Consider the following 26,485-nt stretch of genomic DNA (forward strand, 5'->3'; position numbering starts at 1 on the left):
AAGCAGTGTCAGAGGAAGGCCCAACATTTTTCAAAGACTCCAGCCACCTAAGCCATAGACTGTTTTCTCTGTTACCGTACGGCAAGCGGTCTAGAACCAACAGGACCCTGTTGGGTGCTAGTCTACACCTGTTGTTTACAAATCATGTGACAAATAACATTTAATTTAATTTTATGTAGGCTGGGGGAGTATCGTATGCCAGTTGAGGTGAAATGTTACAATTGTGGTGGTGAATATGTGCCCAAATTACTGAAGTGCCCTGTTAGAGTGAAGGAGGTGGCAAGTGTATGTTTTGTATACGGAGGTGGTGAGAAGAGTGGAAGAAGAGAGTAATGTTGAAGAAGCAATGGTAGTTGGATTAGTGACACCAGTAAATGTTCCTAGCCAACAGTATCTTGATATGTTGCATGTTTAAAAGATGGACTTTGTATAATTTATTGCATAGGTTATAAACTGCAGAGCAAAGAAAGAGGAAATCTGAGAAAATATGCATTGCCACTGAACGTTTTTTGGGACTGTTCCATCCTCACAGTAGGGATGTGAATTGGACTATGACTGAAGGAGTGGGATGGATTTTTTTGTATTTGATGTTGTTTTTCCCACAAAGAAAAACGACATTCTCATTCACAACCCATACAGTAGATGGCGACAATACACCTTCTCGGTTGTCGTCTGTCAATAAGCCTTAAAGAAGAAGAACGACAGCTAGTCAGCAACATCGGTAGCTTGCTAACCAACAACCGAAACGTTAAAGGTCTTTAGACTGTTTTGGTGTATATTATTCACTGTGTTTTAAACACACTGCTGGCGTTGTGCTGTCTTTGTGTTTACCCCATTCAATTTCATATTACGTTGTTTCAAGCAGACCCACAGGCTGGTTAAGTTAGCAGTAGCACTAATTTAGGCTAGTCGCTAATGTTAGCTAGCTAGCATCTCCGACCATGAGCTCACCCAGCTACTCTCTCCCTGCTAAGAAAGAGGTCTGCTGGACGAAGAAAGAGGGTATGTGGCTAAATATTGTCGTGAAAGAAGAAAGTGAAGAGGAGAACGTCACAGTAAAAAACGAAATAGAAGGTGAGGGTGTTACATTGAAAGAAGAAGAGAAAGACGTTTCAGTGAAAGAAGAGGAAGACGCATTCAGAGTGAAAGAGGATGGTGCCGTTTTTGGAGTGAAGGAGGAAGGGGAGATTACTGTCACATTGAATGAGGAAGATGAGACAGGAGATCTGATTAACACCAGTAAGTACTGCCGTAAATTTGTTTTCACTTTGGATATTCGGAGTTCGCTCATCAATACCTCCAGCGGAAGGCCCTGTGGTGAGAGGGACAATACCATACACACACACATCTAAAAAATTAAGAAATATTAGGAAGAGCAATGTCGGATTCCGGAGTGTGTGTATGATGGGATGTATAGACATGATGGATATAATATTTAGTATATCTGAAGGATAGTATATGTACAGCAATAGTTAAATAGGCTAGGCCTCGACTATAATACAGTAGTATATACATATGAAGTGGGTAAAACAGTATATAAAAAATTTAAGAAAAACACACACACTGTTGCTCATGCTCCCTGATTTTATTTATAACAACGTTTCAAACCTTGGGTCTTCATCAGGCATCCATTTCCCAGATGGGGGTGGAAGGTCCTACATGTATGCTGTATATACATATAGGGGCAGTACTCAGTGATATCACTTACTGAAACAGGAGGTAAAAATATATAACATGTGTACACAATATTAATATATATATATATATATATATATACATATATACATACAGTACCGGTCAAAAGTTAGAAAACCTACTCATTCAAGGGTATATATATTTATATTTGAGATTCTTCAATGTAGCCACCCTTTGCCTTGATCATTCTCTCAACCAGCTTCATGAGTTAGTTACCTGGAATGCATTTCAATTAACAGGTGTGCCCTGTTAAGTTAATTTGTTGAATTTCTTTCCTTCTTAATGTGTTTTAGCCAATCAGTTGTGTTGTGACAAGGTAGGGGTGGTATACAGAAGATAGCCCTAAATCCATATTATGGCAAGAATAGCTCAAATAAGCAAAGAGAAACGACAGTCCATCATTACTTTAAGACATTAAGGTCAGTCAATATGGAAAACATTTGAACAACTTTGAAAGTTTCTTCAAGTGCAGTCGCAAAAACCATCAAGCGTTATGATGAAACTGGCTCTCATGAGGACCGCCACAGGAAAGGAAGACCCAGAGTTATCTCTGCTGTAGAGGATAAGTTCATTAGAGTTACCAGCCTCAGAAATTGCAGCCCAAATAAATGCAGAGTCAATTAACAGACACATCTCAACATCAACTGTTCAGAGACTGCGTGAATTTGGCCTTCATGGTCAAATTGCTGTAAAGAATCCACTACTAAAGGACACCAATAAGGAGAAGAGACTTGCTTGGGCCAATAAATATGAGCAATGGACATTAGACTGTTGTAAATCTGTCCTTTGGTCTGATGAGTCCAAATTTGAGATTTTTGGTTCCAACCGCCATGTCTTTGTGAGTTGCAGAGTAGGTGAACGGATGATCTCTGCATGTGTAGTTCCCACTGTGAAGCATGGAGGAGGAGGTGTGGGGGTGCTTGGCTGGTGACACTGTCTGTGATTTATTTCGAATTCAAGGCACACTTAACCAGCATGGCTACCACAGCAACATGATTCCATATGTTATTTCATAGTTTCCATGTCTTCACTATTATTTTACAATGTAGAAAATAGTCAGAAATAAAGAAAAACCCTTGTAAGAGTAGGTGTGTCCAAACTTTTGATGACAGGTACCGGTGTCTTGGATAAGTCGAATTGCAGGGCGACCATGTCTATCTGCTCCATCTTGAACAGCTCTGAAATGGACATGACTAAAAGAGAGAGAAGATGTGAATAATTTGGACTTCAGCGAGAATCAACTGCCTAACTACACACACTGCTGGTTGTAACAACATTGTAATAACTTACTCAGAGGTGTCGCAGGTCAGGGCAGTGAGACTGGAGAGGAATTCTGACTGAATTTACATTCTCATTGACTTTAGCCCAGATAACATAATGTGTCAGGTTCAGCTGATGGCGGCTGCTCTCATCTTGGTGTTGTGCTCTACGTTGGCAGGCCAGGGTCAGTGCCGTGTTGCAGTTGGTCTCGATCTGTGTGGTGTTGATGTCTGAGTCCATGTCCAGCAGCAGCTTGACCGCAGGGACGTGGCCATTCATTGCAGCCAGCCTCAAGAGGAGAGATACCCAGTGTAAACAAATACACAGAGAGAAACAGACAGGGAGAGGGGGAAACGTGGACTGGGAGGATTATACACCGTTAAGAGTGGGATAAATCCTTGTCACTGACAGGGTTGGTCATGGGTTTCAGGGGTTGATAAACAGTCATACCAGGAGTTGATTTCAGTGCCAGCGTTTAGGAGAATGTTGATGCAGCCCCCTGAGGTGGCTAGGCTGAGACAAGTGTAATCTGAAACGTTACTGTGCTCCTTGTTGGCACTGTGCAGCAGCATTACCATCTGGAAGGAATGGACCACAGGTTAGTCAAACTACAAAACACCTTTGGGTAATTTCCACTAAGGACATATGTTAAATTATTAGACAAATGTAGCCTTCTACAGTAACTGCTCACATACCTCGAAACAAATCAAATTTTATTTGTCACATACTTCTTAAACTACAGGTGTAGACTTACAGTGAAATTCTTAGCTCCTGGGGGGGGGGGGGGGGATTGATACAGTTGCATATCAAGATGTTATTTGATGATATATCGTATATTCTTTTGACAAAATCGCATTATTATTTTTGCTAGTTGGCTGTACCTGCACCAAAACTCCAGTATTTTTCCTTTATAGCTTGTTCTCCATCTTATTTTTTAAATAGGAAGCCAATTTGTTTTCAGCACTTATTTCCATGACTAATTAACTCATTTTCTCATGCTTTCTATGGTGAACAATATGTTTGGAACATTAAATCAGAATAAAAACACAGTATCAACTTGCAATACATTTAGAATTGTTTCGAAAAGCATACATATCGTATCGGCACCTACAGTATTTATCACGATTATATCATACCGTGAGGTCCCCGGCCCTAATACTTCCCACGATGGCTTCCATTGTGTCTGTGACGCTTTGTGCGGGGACGGCCAGTATAAGTCCGTTGGCGGCCTGGGTGAGGCCTTTGGCCTTCATGCACTCTTTGGTGAATAGCTCCTTGAGGATCATCTTCTCATTCTGTTGGCTGGGCCTTCTCTATGGCTGAGATCCTCTGACCCGGCTCGTTCGGCCACTTTCACCGGGTGCGTCATTCAGACCCATTCAGTAATATGGAGTGCTTCAAATTCAATTACTTCCAGCCTCACGTGCCATCGGGAATTTTCCACTGGTTTTAATCTGTATGGTCTTTAGTAATGGGGTTACCCTGTAGGGGGCGTAGCCTCTGCTTGTAGCTGCTGAGACAGGACAACAGTAGCTACAAGGTTGTACCATACAATTTTAGTAATCCTTACCAGTAACTAGGTATGGGCATTTGACTGTACTATGCCAGTGGTTCCCAAACTTTTTATAGTCCCGTACCCATTCAAACATTCAATCTCCAGCTGCGTACCCCCTCTAGCACCAGGGTCAGCGCACTCTCAAATGTTGTTTTTTTGCCATCAAGCCTGCCACACACACCCTATACAATACATTTATTAAACATAAGAATGAGTGTGAGTTTTGGTCACAACCCGTCTTTTTCTCCCCAATTTCGTGGTATCCAATTGTTTTAGTAGCTACTATCTTGTCTCAGCTACAACTCCCGTACGGGCTCGGGAGAGACGAAGGTTGAAAGTTATGCGTCCTCCGATACACAACCCAACCAAGCCGCACTGCTTCTTAACACAGCGCGCATCCAACCCGGAAGCCAGCCGCACCAATGTGTCGGAGGAAACACCGTGCACCTGGCAACCTTGGTTAGCGTGCACTGCGCCCGGCCAGCCACAGTGCGCGATGAGACAAGGATATCCCTACCGACCAAACCCTCCCTAACCCGGACGACGCTAGGCCAATTGTGCGTCGTCCCACGGACCTCCCGGTCGCGGCCGGTTACGACAGAGCCTGGGCGCGAACCCAGAGTCTCTGATGGCACAGCTGGCGCTGCAGTGTCCCTGCGCCACCCGGGAGGCCTCAGGGACCTTGCTTTAACAAAGTTAACCATTTTCACTGTAGTGTCCAAAACATTTTTAACTGCCAGGCATTCCCTTGGCAGCACGAGCCTTTCAGTGGATGCTGCAGTTTACCCAAGTGGTGTCGGGAGCAACTGCTTGCAAGCCCGTTACCAGTCTACTATGTCTCCCTGTCATGGCTTTTGTGCCATCAGTACAGATCCCAACACATCTTGACCACCAAAGTCCATTTGATGTCACAAAGCTGGCTTTTGTGCCATCAGTACAGATCCCAACACATCTTGACCACCAAAGTCCATGTGATGTCACAAAGCTGTCCAGTGCTTTAAAAATATCCTCTCCTGTTGTCCTTGTTTCCAGTGGTTTGCAGAAGAGGATGTCTTCCTTAATTGACCCCCCATAAACGTAACGGATATATACCAGCAGCTGTGCCAGTCCCGCCACTTCTGTTGACTCATCCAGCTGTAACGCATAGAATTCACTGGCTTGTATGCGAAGCAGTAATTGTTTCAAAACATCTCCTGCCATGTCACTGATGCGTTGTGAAACAGTGTTGTTTGATGAAGGCATTGTCTGTATAGTTTTTAGAATTTTTCCCCCCAGCATTGTCCCAGCCATATCCGCGGCAGCAGGAAGAATGATGTCCTCCACAATAGTATGGGGCTTGCCTGTCCTATCCACTCGGTAGCTCACCATATAAGACGGTTCTAGTCCCTTCTTATTAATGGTATCTGTTGCTTTTATATGTCTTACTACTCAAAAGTTACCTTTATTCTCTTATTTTTCAAATTGGCATGTTTCGTTTCTTAATGTCTGTGCAAGAGTGAAGGTTTCCCGCAAGAGAGTAACGGTTAATGTGATTGGATGTTAATTATTTGACTCGGCAACCTGTAATTGACATTGTGTTGTTATTTTGCTGAACACTAGTTGGCTTAATTTTAATTTTTGGCAGTGAAACGAGGCTACTCAGGTGAGAGAAAAAACCTCACCCAAATGTATAGCCCCGTTGGAAAATCTAAATGGGTCTGTTTGAAAATGTGAATCACATTTTTATTTGGCGTACCCCCGAGGGCACACTGTTGCTGGTATTTTGGCCCATTCCTCCATGCAGATCTCTAGAGCAGTGATGTTTTGGGGCTGTTGCTGGGCAACACGGACTTTCAACTCCCTCCAAAGATTTTTTATGGGGTTGAGATCTGGAGACTGGCTAGGCCACTCCAGGACCTTGAAATGCTTCTTACGAAGCCACTGCTTCGTTGCCCGGGCGGTGTGTTTGGGATCATTGTCATGCTGAAAGACCCAGCCACGTTTCATCTTCAATGCCCTTGCTGATGGAAGGAGGTTTTCACTCAAAAGCTCACGATACATGGCCCCATTCATTCTTTCCTTTACATGGATCAGTCGTCCTGGTCCCTTTGCAGAAAAACAGCCCCAAAGCATGATGTTTCCACCCCCATGCTTTACAGTAGGTATGGCGTTCTGTGGATGCAACTCAGCATTCTTTGTCCTCCAAACACGACAAGTTGAGTTTTCACCAAAAAGTTATATTTTGGTTTCATCAGACCATATGACATTCTCCCAATCTTCTCCCAATGCTCTCTAGCAAACTTCAGACGGGCCTGGACATGTACTGGCTTAAGCAGGGGGACACTGCAGGATTTGAGTCCCTGGCGGCGTAGTGTGTTACTGATGGTAGGCTTTGTTACTTTGGTCCCAGCTCTCTGCAGGTCATTCACTAGGTCCCCCCGTTTGGTTCTGGGATTTTTGCTCACCGTTCTTGTGATCATTTTGACCCCACGGGGTGAGATCTTGGGAGATTATCAGTGGTCTTGTATGTCTTCCATTTCCTAATAATTGCTCCCACAGTTGATTTCTTCAAACCAAGCTGCTTACCTATTGCAGATTCAGTCTTCCCAGCCTGGTGCAGGTCGACAATTTCGTTTCTGGTGTCTTTTGACAGCTCTTTGGTCTTGACCATAGTGGAGTTTGGAGTGTGACTGTTTGAGGTTGTGGACAGGTGTCTTTTATACTGATAACAAGTTCAAACAGGTGCCATTAATGAAGGTAACAAGTGGAGGACAGAGGAGCCTCTTAAAGAAGAAGTTACAGGTCTGTGAGTGCCAGAAATCTTGCTTGTTTGTAGGTGACCAAATACTTATTTTCCACCATAATTTGCAAATAAATTCATAAAAAATCCTACAATGTGATTTTCTGGATTTTTTTCTCAATTGTCAATTGAGGGGCGACCAATTTCTCAATTCTCAATTGTCTCTAGGCATAGAAATCTTTATTAAACAGTCTCCTCCCTTTCATCTACACCTATTGAAGTGGATTTAAGGGACCATAGCTTTCACCTGGTCAGTCTGTCATGGAAAGAGCACGTGTTCTATACACTGTTTTGTACACAGTGTATATTCACTCAATAAAAAAGCAAATGCCATTTAAGATGAATTTACTGGAAACCGTAATATCAGCTGGTTATATCTTCAAAAAGGCAGTAACCTCAGCGGTGGTGCTTGCTTGTAGAAGCCTATGGCTATGCAATGGAACAGCCTTGTTTTTGTTAATTTAGCAGACAAGGCACTCTTATTTCCAGAGCCTTTATCACAGTCAAGCCACACCTATGTTCAGGGATGCAAACTAGTCATCTTTCTGCAAAATTTGCCATTTTGGTTCCAAAATAGGTGACCTACGGCTTTGGATCACTACCGTCTGTAAGCGAACGAGTGATGCGCGTTTGGAGCAATACTGGCTGTATCCAAGGCTGAGCCAATCGTTCACATAACAACAGAATGCAGCACGAGACTGAAGAGAGAAGTGACAACCAATTTGCTAGTTACAGCATCAGCGCGCGCTCTGGAAAGACAGCGGAGAGTGGAATGGCAGTTTGACAGTTACAGCAGTGCGTCCCCTGAACGATAACAAAGAGGTCGGTGAGAAGCCTGACCACGGAGATGGGGGTGAGAAGATGATGAATCGTACTTCAAGACCTGTGACCAAAAACAACTGGCATTTGGAAAGTTTTGAGGTGAGGGAGAAAGTGTGGTGGAACAAGTATTGTTAGCATTGTTAAGTATCTTGCTAGCTGGATCGAATTCTCCGTTAGCTAGCCAGAGAAATGTTGAGCAACATTAGCCAACTTAACTGATCAAATAATTGAGTTAATATTGTAAAAAGTAGCTGGCTAATAAAGTCAGACAGCTAACGTTAGCTAGCTAACGTTACAACATCAGATGAGCTAACGTTTGTAACCTAACCAATTCACTATAGTATTAACTGGTGTACAATACCTTGCCTTTCCTCAAGTTATAACGCATTAGTTGCTTACTGGAGCCTGGCAATCTGTGTGAAATGTTAACTAGCTAACGAACTAACTACTATCTATGAACTAATGTTTTCCCTCTACAGTATGTGGTTGATTTTCAGAATGAGAGAATTGGGTGAAAATTAGGCATTGCTTTTTAAACAAGTGGATTCAGGGATCAAGTGTAGCTGGAGCTGAGCCTGGCTTAAGCTGGATGCCACTATAGAGGTGAAAGGAACATCACACACTTCCCCTCTTTTTCACTTTTTTTAATACAGTGGATAAAAAGGGGTATGCCAGGTGTTCTCTCTGCCTTAAAGATATCAATTATGCCAACAAAGGGTATCATGCTCTGCAGGCACATTGTAGAACAGGTGACCACAGGCAGAAAGTGTACAATGTAATAATGTGCTGTGTAATCCAAAGATATTGATTTTGTTGTATTGAACTTGACAGTAACACGTGTGTGTGTGTGGGGGGGGGGGGGGGGGGGGATAATATATTTTTTAACTCTGTGAATGTTATTTTTGCATATGTAGCCTTGTGCACTTGATCGATGTCTACTATAGTGGCCATTAAAATAGAGAAAAGATAGAATGACTGTTTGTTTCATTCTATTTCTACTTTTAAGATGTTTTTTTCCCAAGTGCAATATTTAGATGTTTGTGGTCACAAGCATTCTATTATAAAGGCCTTCATGGCTAACTGCAATATTAGTGTATTGTTTTTTTCTCAAGTCATTTGCAGTAAAGTTTAGGCAACAAATAACATTGGGTTGCTTTCTTTACATGTTTTAGTTGTGAGGTAGGTTCACATTAACCACTTTGTATTTTACACACAGGGACGGATCATGTAGATCATATTCTTTGTTGTTTAATTAGTTAAAACCCGCTTTTCCTCCTGGAAGGGATTTTTTGCATGTTTCAGTGCAGAAACAAAAGTGTCACCTTTATGGGCCCTCACCAGTTTGCATCCCTGTATGTTATAGTAAAAAGACGTGATGTAATATAACAGAATAAAATATAACCCAATATTTTTCCAAATTAATAAAGTTGCCAGTGCGAAGTCATACGCGTCTGGAACAGTTATTCTCCAAGAGTGAGGTTTTTAAAATGGGCTCAATTTGGAGAGTATACGTTTTTTCAGGGTCACAAACTTAAATTGTTTTTCTTTCCGATAAACAGACGGATGTTTTAAATAATTCTGATGGTTCTTTGGAATTTTCCAAATGGATTAAGAATTCCACATTGAACACTGCATGGTGATAAATTACAGCAACAACATTCAGTTTGGTGAAAAGGCCTAGGCTTAATGGTTCTGATGAAAAATCTGCTCTTAGTTTGATAAAGACAAATGTTTTTGTATATTTTTAGTGTGGAACCTGTCTTTGTTCGCAAAGTAGCCTCAGTTGAAAAAAGACAGGACGCAATTATTCCAAAACTGCAGCCTGTTGTCGGAACACATATTACCCTATTTCAATCAACCAGTCCATTTTGAATTTGTGATAATACTGATGTCATTTGGCAAGAAATGTAGCTTGTGTATCCCATCAGTTAGAACATTTTTATAGGCATTTATTTCTGTATGTCTAACTGGAGCTTGTGTGCGCTCTTAGCAAATGGCAGCTATACAGGACTCATCCAGAGCTCTTTGACTTCTGGCAGAAAGCCATTGTAAAATATCTGAGGGCAAACATTTACACGGAACAAAAATATAAACGCAACATGTAAAGTGTTGGCCCTATGTTTCATGAGCTGAAATAAAAGATCCCCAAGGGAGCGATCTGAACTAGGCTTGGGCGGTATATCCAGATTTTCATATCGTCCTTAACTCAACCCGGGATTTACGGTATTACCGACATAGCACACAAGGGGGTACTAAAAATGCCAGAAAAGCCCTATTGGGCCTCTATTACCAGAATGTTAACAAAATTAGCACAAACTAATTGTGAAATCACAGATGCTGTTAGCTAACTGCTAACATGCGAAAATGAACAAACTAACTGCAAAGACAGGCAAATCCTGCTCATAAAGTTATACAAGCATAGCTAGTAGCTACCGAATGTCATTTTTGGTGAGTGTTAACATTTGCAAGCAAAAGTGAATGAGAGAAATTGTGCAAATGAACAAAGTTGTGATGAATGCTTTTCTGAAGGAAGAGCAGCATGTGTACACGGAGCATAGAGGAGGAGATTTTTAAAAACGCTATTAGGAAGCACAGGGGAAAAATGGCAGCTATACAGAACTCATCCAGAGCTCTTTGACTTCTGGCAGAAAGCCATTGTAAAATATCTGAGGGCAAACATTTACACGGAACAAAAATATAAACGCAACATGTAAAGGGTTGGTGCTATGTTTCATGAGCTGAAATAAAAGATCCCCAAAATGTTCCATATGCACAAAAAGCTTATTTCTCGCCAATTTTGTGCACAAATGTGTTTACATCCCTGTTGGTGAGCATTTCTCCTTTGCCAAGATAATCTATCCACCTGACAGGTGTGGCATATCAAGAAGCTGATTAAACAGCATGCTCATTACACAGTTTCAGCATGTTAATGCATGGCCCCATGTTGCAAGGATCTGTACACAATTCCTCAAACTGAAAATATCCCAGTTCTTCTATGGCCTGCTTACTCACCAGACATGACACAAATTGAGCATGTTTGGGATGCTCTGGATCGACGTGTACAACAGAGTGTTCCAGTTCACAGCCATATCCAGCGACTTCACACAGCCATTGAAGAGGAGTGAGACATTTCACAGGCCACAAACAACAGCCTGATCAACTCTATGCCCAGGAGATGTCGCCCTGAATGAGGCAAATGGTGGTCACACCAGATAGTTTCTGATCCAGACCCCTAGCTAATTAATTTATTTCAATTGACTGAATATCTTGAACTGTAACTCAGTCAAATCTTTGAAATCAAAATTGTTGCATTTTATATTTTTGTTCAGCATGCACCTAAAACGACTTGATGTTAGGTCTCTTGACTTCCCTCATACTACACCTACTAGAATTAGGCTAACATTTTTCATTTCACTGAGTTTATATGAATATTTCCAGTTATGGGTCTAATTTTCAATAAGTCACGGTCCATAAAACCGACAGATCAACAGACAAGTGTGTCGGGTTCTCTGACCTCTCTTACCAAAGCTATACCAATTACTTTTTCAAAATATCTTCCCTTTGATTTCCTACAAATATTTCTGCTATTAATACTTTAGTTATTAGTTATGTGTACAGATCACATTTTCAAGAGAAAGATCACATTTTAAGTTCTACATTATCATTTTAATGGCCACCAAGTTAAAACAATTATGGACATTTTGTGTAAACTGATCTAATTGGAAGACAGTTTTATAATGTGAAGGTTTCGTTCAAGTCTATTTAACTACCACACTGTCTTTTTACAGGAGTGAAACCAGACTCTCACTCTGACTACGGGATGCGTCCTTCAGTGGAACCAGGCCCAAAGACATCCAAACCAGCAAGACCACACCATTGCTCCCAGTGTGGAAAGAGTTTTACTAAGTTACGAAACCTAAAAGAGCATGAGAGGACACACACAGCAGAAAAGCCTTTCCAATGTTTGCAGTGTACAAAGAGTTTCTGCTGGTTAGGGAAGCTAAAAGTACATGAGAGAATACACACAGGAGAAAAGCCTTACCACTGTTCTCAGTGTGGAACAAGTTTTACCCAATTAGGGACCCTAAAAACACATGAGAAAATACACTCTGGAGTGAAGCCTTTACAACTGCTCTCAGTGTGGAACTAGTTTTACCCGGTCAAGGGACCTGAAAGAGCACGAAAGAATACACACAGGAGAGAAGCCTTACCACTGCTCACAATGTGGAAAAACTTTTACCTGGTTAGGTAGCTTGAAAACGCATGAGAGGACACACACAGGTGAGAAGCCTTACCACTGTTCCCACTGTGGAAAGAGCTTTCCCCTATTAGGGAATCTGAACAACCATGAGAGAACACACACAGGAGAGAAGCCTTACCACTGCTCCCATTGTGGAAAGGGTTTTGGACAATTGGGGCATCTAAAAGTGCATGAAAGAACACACACAGGAGAGATGCCTTACCAGTGCTCCCATTGTGAAAAGGGTTTTGGACAATTGGGGCATCTAAAAGTGCATGAAAGAACACACACCGGGGAGAAGCCTTACCAATGCTCCCATTGTGGAAAGGGTTTTACCCAAGTAGGGAGCCTGAAAACACATGAAAGAACACACACAGGAGAGAAGCCTTACCAATGCTCGCATTGCGGAAAGGGTTTTACCCAGTTAGGGAGCCTGAAATCACATCAGAGGATACATACACGGGAGAAGAAGACCCCAGGAAGGGAATTAGCTGCTGCCCTGGCAGCAGCTAATTTGAATCCATAATAAAAAAAATACAAATATAATACTCCCAGTGTGGAAATAGTTTTGGACAATTAGAGCCCCTGAAATCACATGAGCTACTAGAGGCTGTGTTCTGAGTTATGTTTTTGACTGAGAAAGTGTTTTTGTTCATGCCACATGAAACTTAATTGTCTGAAAGATGTTTTTTTTCCATCACAAATTTGATTAAAATGTGTATTTTATTTTGATTATAAACTTTGATTGATTGGATACAAGTATAAACCTTTAGATATTGCTTGATATATGATTTTGGTATTTAAAAATGTAAACTATTCAATATATTAATAAAATGTACATTTCTTGACTAACCTTGAAACCTTGAATTTAGTTCATTTGTGTACTCATAAGAGCTTTGTTGTGTATAGAAAAGTTAATATATTGAAAATGTATATGAAATAGTTTGGTTGATTTATGATTGCGGAGAAATATCTAGAAAGGCTTATTAATGTATGGAAACCAAGCCAGGAGTTTTTGTATGGAGATCAATCAGTTTTGAATCTGGTTAACAAAAACATTAATGGATGATTTTTTTCCATGTGCATTTGATCAAATATAAGTTTTGTAATGCTAAAGTTGTTAGGAGTGTACTAATGTAAGTAGGACACGTGACATCCCAGCAACTTTATATCGGAGTTTTGCCTGTTGTTCACACACGTATCTGCCCTCTCATTGGCTACAATTGTCCCACCTGGTCTTGCCTCCTCCCGACTGCCTTCCATTTTTGAAGACATTAATTTTAATTGTTAAAGTGGCCACTTGAATATCTGGACAATATAATGGATAATCTGCGGTTGAGCTAATTAGGACAGCTGACTGGGGCTTGATATATATATATATATATACTGTGTTTTACACCATCTACGGTATCTTGCCTATGCCACTGTATCATTGATCATCCATATATTTATATGTATGCGTTCTTATTCCATTCCTTTACTTAGTTTTGTGGGTATTAGGTAGTTGTGTGGAATTGTTAGATTACATGTTATATATTGCTGCACTGTCGGAACTAGAAGCACAAGCATTTCGCTACACTCGCAACAACATCTGCTAACCATGTATATGTGACCAATAAAATTTGATTTGATAGAAACGGGAAAACAGAGCTTCAGTTTTCTACAGTTTCATTTGGATTTAATTTACCTGCTATTTTATCATTTTTGTACCTTTTGGGATTTTTGCAATTCATATCACTTGGAACCTGTTATACACTGATTTATATATGTACACTATATTACTGACACAGCATGCTGTTTTGAATCCACCGCGTTTCCATCTTGGCACCCCCCCACTATTGTAAAAAATATATATTTTGGAAGCTATAGAAAGGCATTTATTAATGTCTACATTTATGTTTGCCAAGTTTATTCTATTACAGACATCTGAATGCAGACGTTTAAATGTCATTGTGAGCTAAGCAAAAAACATGTAACAAATATAAAATTTTATTTCAAGTATAATTTTTTAGAAAGTACTACAAAGAATAGTTAAATACATGTCATTTGTCCTTCCAACATTTACAGTGCCTTGCGAAAGTATTCGGCCCCCTTGAACTTTGCGACCTTTGGCCACATTTCAGGCTTCAAACATAAAGATATAAAACTGTATTTTTTTGTGAAGAATCAACAACAAGTGGGACACAATCATGAAGTGGAACGACATTTATTGGATATTTCAAACTTTTTTAACAAATCAAAAACTGAAAAATTGGGCGTGCAAAATTATTCAGCCCCCTTAAGTTAATACTTTGTAGCGCCACCTTTTGCTGCGATTACAGCTGTAAGTCGCTTGGGGTATGTCTCTATCAGTTTTGCACATCGAGAGACTGACATTTTTTCCCATTCCTCCTTGCAAAACAGCTCGAGCTCAGTGAGGTTGGATGGAGAGCATTTGTGAACAGCAGTTTTCAGTTCTTTCCACAGATTCTCGATTGGATTCAGGTCTGGACTTTGACTTGGTCATTCTAACACCTGGATATGTTAATTTTTGAACCATTCCATTGTAGATTTTGCTTTATGTTTTGGATCATTGTCTTGTTGGAAGACAAATCTCTGTCCCAGTCTCAGGTCTTTTGCAGACTCCATCAGGTTTTCTTCCAGTATGGTCCTGTATTTGGCTCCATCCATCTTCCCATCAATTTTAACCATCTTCCCTGTCCCTGCTGAAGAAAAGCAGGCCCAAACCATGATGCTGCCACCACCATGTTTGACAGTGGGGCTGGCGTGTTCAGGGTGATGAGCTGTGTTGCTTTTACGCCAAACATAACGTTTTGCATTGTTGCCAAAAAGTTCAATTTTGGTTTCATCTGACCAGAGCACCTTCTTCCACATGTTTGGTGTGTCTCCCAGGTGGCTTGTGGCAAACTTTAAACGACACTTTTTATGGATATCTTTAAGAAATGGCTTTCTTCTTGCCACTCTTCCATAAAGGCCAGATTTGTGCAATATACGACTGATTGTTGTCCTATGGACAGAGTCTCCCACCTCAGCTGTAGATCTCTGCAGTTCATCCAGAGTGATCATGGGCCTCTTGGCTGCATCTCTGATCAGTCTTCTCCTTGTATGAGCTGAAAGTTTAGAGGGACGGCCAGGTCTTGGTAGATTTGCAGTGGTCTGATACTCCTTCCATTTCAATATTATCGCTTGCACAGTGCTCCTTGGGATGTTTAAAGCTTGGGAAATCTTTTTGTATCCAAATCCGGCTTTAAACTTCTTCACAACAGTATCTCGGACCTGCCTGGTGTGTTCCTTGTTCTTCATGATGCTCTCTGCGCTTTTAACGGACCTCTGAGACTATCACAGTGCAGGTGCATTTATACGGAGACTTGATTACACACAGGTGGATTGTATTTATCATCATTAGTCATTTAGGTCAACATTGGATCATTCAGAGATCCTCACTGAACTTCTGGAGAGAGTTTGCTGCACTGAAAGTAAAGAGGCTGAATAATTTTGCATAATTTTGTTTAAAAAGTTTGAAATATCCAATAAATGTCGTTCCACTTCATGATTGTGTCCCACTTGTTGTTGATTCTTCACAAAAAAATACAGTTTTATATCTTTATGTTTGAAGCCTGAAATGTGGCAAAATGTGGCAAAGATCAAGGGGGCCGAATACTTTCGCAAGGCACTGTAAATTAAATACTGAAGAATTCCGTTCTCCAACTGGTTTGACATTAGGAATGTTCTAAAATAGTTAATATCATTCCGAGTCATGTTCTCAAAATGTTCAAAGAACGTACTTCAGCATAATGTTTCCTACAGGTTTCCTCGTGGTTCTATTTAAAGGCATGCTCTCAGAAGGTTCAGAGAACATTAAGAACCAATGTTCTTCTGTGGGAATTTCTGACAATAAACAATGATTCATTTAAGAATGACCTTGAGTTTCCCTGTGTGAGAATTTCCACGACAGTATTAAAAATTAACAAATGAAGTAATCAGACCCTTTACTCAGTACTTTGTTGAAGCACCATTTGCAGTGATTATAGCCTCGAGTCTTCTTGGGTATGACACAAGCTTGGCACACCTGTATTTGGGGAGTTTTTCCCATTCTTCTCTGCAGATCTTCTTAAGCTATGTCAGATTGGTTGGGAAGCTTTGCTGCACAGCTATTCCCAGGTCTCTCCAGAGATGTTCGATCGGGTTCATGTCCGGGCTCTGGCTGGGCCACTCAAGGACATTCAAAGACTTGTTCCAAAGCCACTCCTGCGTTGTCTTGGCTGTGTGCTTAGGGTCGTTGTCCTGTCGGAAGGTGAACCTTGGCCCCAGTCTGAGGTCCTGAGCACTCTGGAGCAGGTTTTCATCAAGGATCTCTCTGTACTTTGCTCTGTTCATCATTCCCTCGATCCTGACTAGTCTCCCAGTCCCTGCCGCTGAAAAACATCCCCACAGCATGCTGCTGCCACCACCGAGCTGGTGCTAGGTTTCCTCCAGACGTGACGCTTGGCATTCAGGCCAAAGAGTTCAATCTTGTTTTCATCAGACCAGAGAATCTTGTTTAGGTGTCCTTTAGGTGCCTTTTGGCAAATGACTGGCAGGCTATAATATGTATTTTACTGAGGAGTGGCTTCCGTCTGGCCACTCTACCATAAAGGCCTGATTGGTGGAGTGCTGCATAGATGGTTGTCCTTCAGGTTATCTCATTTCCGCAGATGAACTCTGGAGCACTGTCAGAGTGACCATCAGGTTCTTGTTCACCTCCCTGACCAAGGCCCTTCTCCCCCGATTGCTCAGTTTGGCCGGGCGGTAAGATTTAGGAAGAGTCTTGGTGGTTCCAAAGTTCTTCCATTTTAGAATGATGGAACCCACTGTGTTCTTGGGGACCATCAATGTTGCAGACATTTTTTTGTACCCTTCCCCAGATCTGTGCCTCGACATAATCCTGTATCGGAACTCTACGGACAATTCCTTCAACCTCATTGGCTTGGTTTTTGCTCTGACATGTACTGTCAACTGTGGGACTTTATATAGACAGGTGTGTGCCTTTCCAAATCATGTCCAATTCATTGAATTTACCACAGGTGGAATCGAATCAAGTTGTAGAATCATCTCAAGGGTGATCAATGGAAACAGGATGCACCTGAGCTCAATTTTGAGTCTCATAGCAAAGGGTCTGAATGCAAATTTCAAAAAACTTTTTTTTGCTTTGTCATTATGGTCTATAGTGTGTAGATTGAGGGAAAAAAATGATTTTATTAATTTTAGAATACTTTTTTGTTTTTTAAGTAAAGGAGTCAATACTTCACGAATGCACTGTATAGCACAATTATTTTGTGAGAAAACCATCAGTAGAGTTCAAAATGCAACGGAAACCCATTTAAATTGTATGTCCTATTCAGTACATGGGAATTTAACTGCAAAACGTGTCATTACGCGCAGCTTTTTATCTACAACAAGTCAATTTGATGGAAACACATCTCTGGTGGGAAAATGCTAATATTGTTTTTATGGGGATGTTAGGATATTTGCATGAAAATCTGTATCTAAATGGATGGAAACCTTGCTTGCTTTGATTTACATTTTTTGATTTAACCTTTATTTTGTTGACAGGAAAGTCATACTGAAACTAAGTTCTCTTTTAAAGATGAGCCCTGCATAAACACATCAAAGACATACAATATACAAAATTACAAAACATATTAAGGAAAACAGACACATTTATGAACATCTAATTTCAGAGCGCTCTGGAAGTTGTTCCACATAAAGGGCGCAAAAACACTAGAAGCAGCTTTAACCAACTCTGTGGAGACTGAAGGGGCATCTGGTGTTATCCAAGCCTGAGACCGGGTTTGGTCATTTGTAGGTCTAAATTGAATTAATGATGATAGATAAATACCTAGGAAGTTTCTGCATGAGTGCTTTGTAAATAAACACAAGGAAATGCTGCTCTCTCCAAATAGGCCCAAGCCACTTTTTGATACAAATCATAATGGCGAGTTCTACAAACATTACTAGTGTAGATGCTGCTGCACGCATATAGATAATATCCCCATGATCTAAAATAGACATAAAAGTTGCCTCGACAATTTCCTTCTTATTAACAAAAGTCAGACATGCTTTGCTTCTGTAAAAAGGCCAGCAAAATATTTCAGGCTGCGAAGTTTGGTAAAAAGCTGTGAAATATTTCAAAGGCCATGAAAATATTTCAATGGACAGCTAAATAGTTGTAAGACCATCAAAATATTTCAGAGGGTCACCGAAGTTTCTATTTTTGAAATTGGCAGATATTTGGCTTTTACTTTATTTGACACTTGCTATAGTAATTTATTTATTTAACCTATTTAGCATCTTGAGATGAGAACATGTTTTTACTAAATTGAGCTCTTTGTGGCAGAATGTTAAAAGTACTTGCTTTGCGTGATGTATTGAAGTCTCTACCTTCTTGCCCTTTGTGCTGTTGTATGTGTCCAGTAATGTTTGAACCATGTTGTGCTACTGCCATGTTGTCTTGCTACCGTGTTGTTGTCATGTTGTGTTGCTATCATGCTGTGTTGTCATGTGTTGCTGCCTTGCTATGTTGTTGTCTTTGGTCTCTCTTTATGTAGTGTTGTGTTGTCTCTCTTGTCGTGATGTGTGTGTGTTGTCCTATATTTATTCATTTTTTAATTCCAGCCTTAGTCCCCGCAGGAGGCGTTTTGCCTTTTGGTTGGCTGTCATTGTAAATAAGAACGTGTTCTTAACTGAATTGCATAGTTGAATAAAGGTTAAATAAATAAATTAAATAAATTAAATATACAGTTGAAGTGGGAAGTTCACATACACTTTGGTTGGAATCATTCAAACTCGTTTTTCAACCACTCCACAAATGTCTTATTAAGAAACTATAGTTTTGGCAAGTCGGTTAGGACATCTACTTTGTGCATGACACAAGTCATTTTTCCAACAATTGTTTACAGACAGATTATTTCACTTATAATTCACTGTATCACAATTCCAGTGGGTCAGAAGTTTACATACACTAAGTTGACTGTGCCTTTAAACAGCTTGGAAAATTCCATAAAATTATGTCATGGGTTTAGAAGCTTCTGATAGGCTAATTGACATAATTTGAGTCAATTGGAGGTGTACCTGTGGATGTATTTCAAGGCCTACCTTCAAACTCAGTGCCTCTTTGCTTGACATCATGGAAAAATCAAAATAAATCAGCCAAGACCTCAGAAAAAACATTATAGACCTCCACAAGTCTGGTTCATCCTTGGGAGCAATTTTAAAACACCTGAAGGTACCACGTTCATCTGTACAAACAATAGTACGCAAGCATAAACACCATGGGACCACGCAGCTGCCATACCGCTCAGGAAGGAGACGTGTTCTGTCTCCTAGAGATGTATGTACTTTGGTGCGAAAAGTGCAAATCAATCCCAGAACAACAGCAAAGGACCTTGTGAAGATGCTGGAGGAAACAGGTACAAGGTATCTATATCCAGAGTAAAACGAGTCCTATGTCGACGTAACCTGAAAGGCCGCTCAGCAAGGAAGAAGCCACTGCTCCAAAACTGTCATAAAAAAGCCAGACTACGGTTTGCAACTGCACATGGGGACAAAGATCGTACTTTTTGGAGAAATGTCGTCTGGTCTGATGAAACAAAAATAGACCTGTTTGACCATAATGACCATTGTTATGTTTGGAGGAAACAGGGGAAGGCTTGCAAGCCGAAGAACACCATCCCAACCGTGAAGCATGGGGGTGGCAGCATCATGTTGTGGGGGTGCTTTGCTGCGGGAGGGACTGGTGCACTTCAGAAAATAGATGGCATCATGAGGCAGGAACATTATGTGGATGTATTGAAGCAACATCTCAAGACATCAGTCAGGAAGTTAAAGCTTGGTCGCAAATGGGTTTTCCAAGTGGACAATGACTCCAAGCATACTTGCAAAATGGCTAAAGGACAGCAAAGTCAAGGTATTGGAGTGGCCATCACAAAGCCCTGACCTCAATCCCATAGAAAATGTGTGGGCAGAACTGAAAAAGTGTGTGCGAGCAAGGAGGCCTACAAACCTGACTCAGTTACACCAGCTATGCCGGTAGAAATGTGCCAAAATCCACCCAACTTATTGTGGGAGGCTTGTGGAAGGCTACCCGACACGTTTGACCCAAGTTAAACAATTTAAAGGCAATGCTACAAAATACTAATTGATTGTATGTAAACTTCTGACCCTCTGGGAATGTGATGAAAGAAGTAAAAGCTGAAATAAATCCTTCTCTCTACTATTATTCTGACACTTCACATTCTTAAAATAATGTTGTGATCCTAACTGTCCTATGTCAGCAAATATTTACTTGGATTAAATGTCAGGAATTGTGAAAAACTGTTTAAATGTATTTGGCTAAAATGTATGTAAACTTCCGACTTGAACTGTATATCATAAGGATGTGGTAGGCTTACAAAAAGCTTGCTTTTGACTAAGAGCTACAACAGTAAGTAAATAGCCATCTTAGACTTAAAGATATCAGGTAATTTCGTCAAACTTGCGACTGAGGCACTCCGTGCTCATTAGTTGCTTTATTCAACATATTTTCTGCTACTTCACTCAATCCCATTTTAAAAGTCTCCCTTCCTAGCAGTGATGTAAAGTACTAAAGTAAAAATACTTTGAAGTAGTAAAGTAGTTGGGATTATTTGTACTTTACTATTTATATTTTTACTTACCATTACATTCCAAAAGAAAATATGTCATTTTTACTCCCATACAATTTCCCTGACACCAAAAGTACTTGTTACATTTGAATGCTAATGCAGGGAAGCAATATGGACCAATTCATGCACCAATCAACATAATGCTTTGTAATCCCCACTGCCTCTGATCTGGCAGACTCACTAAACCCAAATACTGCATTTGTAAATTATGTCTGAGTGTTGGAGTGTGCCCCTGTCTGTCCATAAAAATTAAATATAAACAAGAAAAGTGAGCCGTCTAATTAAGAAATTTGATGTATAGCTTTTACTTTTTACTTTTACTCAAGTATGACAATTGAGTACTTTTTCCAACACTGTACATTTAAAACCAGATACTTTTAGACTTTTACTCAAGTAGAATTTTGCTGGGTGACTTTTACTTTTACTTGAGTCATTTTCTATTAAGGTACCTTTTACTTAATAATGACAATTGAGTACTTTTTCTACCACTGCTTCCTAACTGAGACCAACCAGAAATGTTTCATTGGCCACTGCCACATATTCCCAGTTTTACATAAAACAGCCACATATTGGCTCTCATTTCTGCATCACCACATTTGGCGCAAGGAAAAATAATAGGCTAGGTGCGCTTAAATTATACAGAACAAGAATAAATGCAACTTCCAACAATTTCTAAGATTTTACTGAGTTACAGTTCATATAAGGAAATCAGTCTATTTACATAAATTGATTAGGCCCTAATCTATGGATTTCATGACTGAGAATACAGATATGCATCTGTTGGTCAGAGATACTTTAAACAAAAAGGTAGGTGCGTGGATCAGAAACCAGTCAGTATCTGGTGTGACCATTTGCCTCATGCAGCGCAACACTTCTCCTTCGCATAGAGTTGATCAGGCTGTTGATTGTGGCCTGTGGAATGTTGTCCCACTCCTCTTCAATGGCTGTGCAAAGTTGCTGGATATTGGCAAAACTGGAACACGCTGTAGTATACGTCAATCCAGAGCATCCAAAACAGGCTCAATGGGTGACATGTATGGTGAGTATGCAGGTCATGGAAGAACTGGGAAATCTTTACAGATCCTTGCGACATGAGGCCATGCATTATCATGCTGAAACATGAGGTGATGGCAGCGAATGAATGGCACAACAATGGGCCTCAGGATCAGAATCTCTGTGCATTCAAATTGCCATTGATAAAATGCAATTGTATTTGTTTTCCATAGCTTATGCCTGCCCATACCATAACCCCACCGAACACCATGGGAAACTCTGTTCGCAACGTTGCCATCAGCAAACCACTCGCCCACAAAACGCCATACATGTGGTCTGAGGTTGTGAGGCCAGTTGGGACGTACTGCAAAATTCTCTAAAATGATGTTGGAGGCTTATACTAGAGACATTGACATTCAATTATCTGGCAACAGCTCTGGTTTACATTCCTGCAGTCAGCATGCCTCAAAACTTCAGACATCTGTGGCATTGTGTTGTGTGACAAAAACTGCATATTTTAGAGTGGTCTGTTATTGTCCCCACCACAATGTGCACTTGTGTAATGATCATGTTGTTTCATCAGCTTCTTGATATGCCACACCTGTCAGGTGGATGGATAATCTTGGCAAAGGGGACATGCTCACTCACAGGGATATAAATACATTTGTGCACAAAATTGGAGAGAAAGAAGGTTGTGTGTTTCAGGGAACTTTTATTTCAGCTCATTAAACATGGGACCAACACTTTACATGTTGCATTTACATTTTTGTTCAGTGTAGCTCGTTAGCTGATCGAGCTTTAACAAACATGACAAGTCTGAATCCCCAAAAAACATTTCCACTGCATTTCAGCCCTGACACAAAAGGACCAGCTGACATCATGTCAGTGATTCTCTCGTTAACACAGGTGTGAGTGTTGGAGATCACTCTGTCATGCTGATTGAGTTTGAATAACAGACTGGAAGCTTCAAAAGGAGGGTGGTGCTTGGAATCATTGTTCTTCCTCTGTCAACCATGGTTACCTGCAAGGAAACACGTGCCGTCATCATCGCTTTGCACAAAAAGGGCTTCACAGGCAAGGATATTGCTGCCAGTAAGATTGCACCTAAATCAACCATTTATCGGATCATCAAGAACTCAAGGAGAGCGTTTCAATTGTTGTGAAGAAGGCTTCAGGGCGCCCAAGAAAGTCCACCAAGCGCCAGGACCGTCTCCTACAGTTGATTCAGCTGCGGGATCGGGGCACCACCAGTCTAGAGCTTGCTCAGGAATGGCAGCAGGCAGATGTGAGTGCATCTGCATGCACAGTGAGGCGAAGACTTTTGGAGGATGGCCTGGTGTCAAGAAGGGCAGCAAAGAAGCCACTTGTCTCCAGGAAAAACATCAGGGACAGACTGATATTCTGCAAAAGGTACAGGGATTGGACTGTTGAGGACTGGGGTAAAGTCATTTTCTCTGATGAATACCCTTTGATTGTTTGGGGCATCCGGAAAAAAAGCTTGTCCGGAGAAGACAAGGTGAGCGCTACCATCAGTCCTGTGTCATGCCAACCGTAACGCATCCTGAGACCGTTCATGTGTGGAGTTGCTTCTCAACCAAGGGAGTGGGCTCACTCACAATTTTGCCTAAGAACACATCCATGAATATAGAATGGTACCAACACATCCTCCGATAGCAACTTCTCCCAACCATCCAGGAACAGTTTGGTGACAAACAATGCCTTTTCCAGCCTGATGGAGCACCTTGCCATAAGGCGAAAGTGATAACTAAGTGGCTCGGGGAACAAAACATTGATATTTTGGGTCCATGGCCAGGAAACTCCCCAGACCTTAATCCCATTGAGAACTTGTGGTCCAGAAGTTAGTTGACAGCATGCCAGGGCGGATTGCAGAGGTCTTGAAAAATAAGGGTCAACACTGCAAATATTGACTCTTTGCATCAACTTCATGTAATTGTCAATAAAAGCCTTTGACACTTATGAAAGGCTTGAAATTATAATTCAGTATTCCATAGTAACATCTGACAAAAATATCTAAAGACACTGAAGCAGCAAACTTAGTGGAAATTAATATTTGTGTCATTCTCAAAACTTTTGGCCACAACTGTACATAGACTTATTTCTCTCTAAAACAATATTAGAAACAGTCTATGATATTAGCCATTCAAAGCTAGCTAGCATCAGCTTTGTTGTGGTATACAATATTTTAACGCATTTGATACATTTTTAAGGAGATCTCCCTGTTGGCAATGCCTGACAAAGCACATGAAACGGCTCCCCGATAAGAGAACATCACTAGTTACCACAGCCACAAAGTCAGAAGCCCTGCTAACTCGACCGATCAGATGAGTGAGTGTATTACCTCACGCTGCATGTCCCCATTCACTGAACCTTCTTCCAGCCAACAATAGAGACGAAACAAGATATACACAAAGCAAACGTTTTACTTCATAATTATCAGCTAGAATTATGTGAATCGTAACCTAGCTAGCTAGTTAAACAGGCAAAAATGAACAAAAACGAATGTTATGCAACATCATTAAGTTTGCCGATGACTCAACAGTGGTAGGCCTGATCATCGACAACAACGAGACAGCCTATAGGGAGGAGGTAGGGTTGCCAACTGTCGCGTATTAACAGGTGTTTCCCTTATATTGGGATAAATTGGTTTGTCCCATATGGGACCTCCCTTGTCCCGTATATACATCCAATCACAGTATAGCGTAAACGCGCCAATTCCTGTAAAGTCATTTATGTTGTTGTTCTGTCGGTTTGGCATATCAAGGGAATGCAAAAAAGAATAGACTGTGCAGCTACAACAAACAATAGGAAGCAAAAAAACGATGTGGGTTAAGCCCGTTTTCTGTACTTTGCAACCCAGACTATTTGCAACACCCCCTCACCCCCTCTTTACACCACTGCTACTCTCTGTTGTCATCTATGCATAGTCACTTTAATAATTCTACCTACATGTACCCTCTGTAGTGCCTTGTGGTCGGAGGCCGATCAGTTGCCATACCAGGCAGTGATGCAACCCATGATGCTCTCGATGGTGCAGCTGTAGAACCTTTTGAGGATCTGAGGACCCTGCCAAATCTTTTCAGTCTCTTGAGTAGGTTCGGAATAGGTTTTGTCGTGCCCTCTTCACGAAAGTCTTGGTGTGCTTGGACCATGTTAGTTTGTTGGTGATTTGGACACCAAGGAACTTGAAGATCTCAACCTGCTCCACCTCAGCCCTGTCAATGAGAATGGGGGAGTGCTCTGTTCTCTTTTTCCTGTTGTCCACAATCATCTCCTTTGCCTAGAACATGTTGAGAGGGAGGTTGTTGTCCTGGCACCACACGGCCAGGTCTCTGACCTCCTCCCTATAGGCTGTCTAGTTGTTGTCGGTGATCAGGCCTACCACTGTTGTGTAATCGGCAAATTTAATGATGGTGTTGGAGTCGTGCCTGGCCGTGCAGTCACGAGTGAACAGGGAGTACAGGAGGGGACTGAGCACGCACCCCTGAGGGGCCCTTGTGTTGAGGATCAGCGTTACCTACCCTTACCACCTGGGGGTGGACCATCAGGAAGTCCAGGATTCAGTTGCAGAGGGAGGTGTTTAGTCCCAAGGTCCTTTGATGAGCTTTGAGGGCACTATGGTGTTGAACGCTGAGCTGTAGTCAATGAATAGCATTCTCACATAGGTGTTTCTTTTGTCCAGGTGGGAAAGGGCAGTGTGGAGTGCAGTGGAGATTGAATCATCTGTGGATCTGTTGGGGCGGTATGCAAATTTGAGTGGGTCTAGGGTTTCTGGGATGATGGTGTTGATGTGAGCCATGACCAGACTTTCAAAGCACTTCATGGCTACAGACATGAGTGCTACGGGTCGGTAGTCATTTAGGCAGGTTACCTTAGTGTTCTTGGGCACAGTGACTATGGTGGTCTGCTTGAAACACATTGGTATTGCAGACTCAGACAGGGAGAGGTTTAAAATGTCAGTGAAGACACTTGCCAGTTGGTCAGCACATGCTCGCAGTACACGTCCTGGTAATCTGTCTGGCCCTGCGGCCTTGTGAATGTTGACCTGTTTAAAGGTCTTACTCACATCGGCTGTGATCACACAGTCTTCCGGTACAGCTGGTGCTCTCATGCATGTTTCAGTGTTATTTGCCTCGAAGTGAGCATAGAAGTAGTTTAGCTCATCTGGTAGGGTCGTGTTACTGGGTAGCTCTTGGCTGTGCTTCCCTTTGTAGTCTGTAATGGTTTGCAAGCCCCGCCACATCCGACGAGTGTCAGAGCCGGTGTAGTATGATTCAATATTGAGCCTGTTTGATGGTTCGTCGGAGGTCATAGCGGGATTTCTTATAAGCTTCCAGGTTAGAGTCCTGCTCCTTGAAAGTGGCAGCTCTAGCCTTTAGCAATTGCTGCCTGTAATCTATGGCTTCTGGTTGGGGTATGTGCATACAGTAACTGTGAATTTG

At 41.4% G+C, this 26,485-nt stretch overlaps 1 protein-coding gene across 1 annotated transcript; it reads left to right on the forward strand.

Moving 5' to 3' along the window:
• The first annotated feature begins 636 nt into the window (after positions 1-636).
• On the forward strand, positions 637-13,026 carry LOC109906528 (zinc finger protein 135-like). Its single transcript, XM_031792085.1, has 2 exons — positions 637-1,239; positions 11,900-13,026. The coding sequence occupies exons 1-2, from the start codon at positions 942-944 to the stop codon at positions 12,259-12,261; spliced, it is 660 nt and encodes a 219-aa protein (XP_031647945.1). The 5' UTR covers positions 637-941; the 3' UTR covers positions 12,262-13,026.
• Positions 13,027-26,485: the final 13,459 nt, after the last annotated feature.

The sequence above is a fragment of the Oncorhynchus kisutch genome, linkage group LG16 (genome assembly GCF_002021735.2).
Source record: "Oncorhynchus kisutch isolate 150728-3 linkage group LG16, Okis_V2, whole genome shotgun sequence".
In the NCBI taxonomy this organism is placed as follows: Eukaryota; Metazoa; Chordata; class Actinopteri; order Salmoniformes; family Salmonidae; genus Oncorhynchus; species Oncorhynchus kisutch.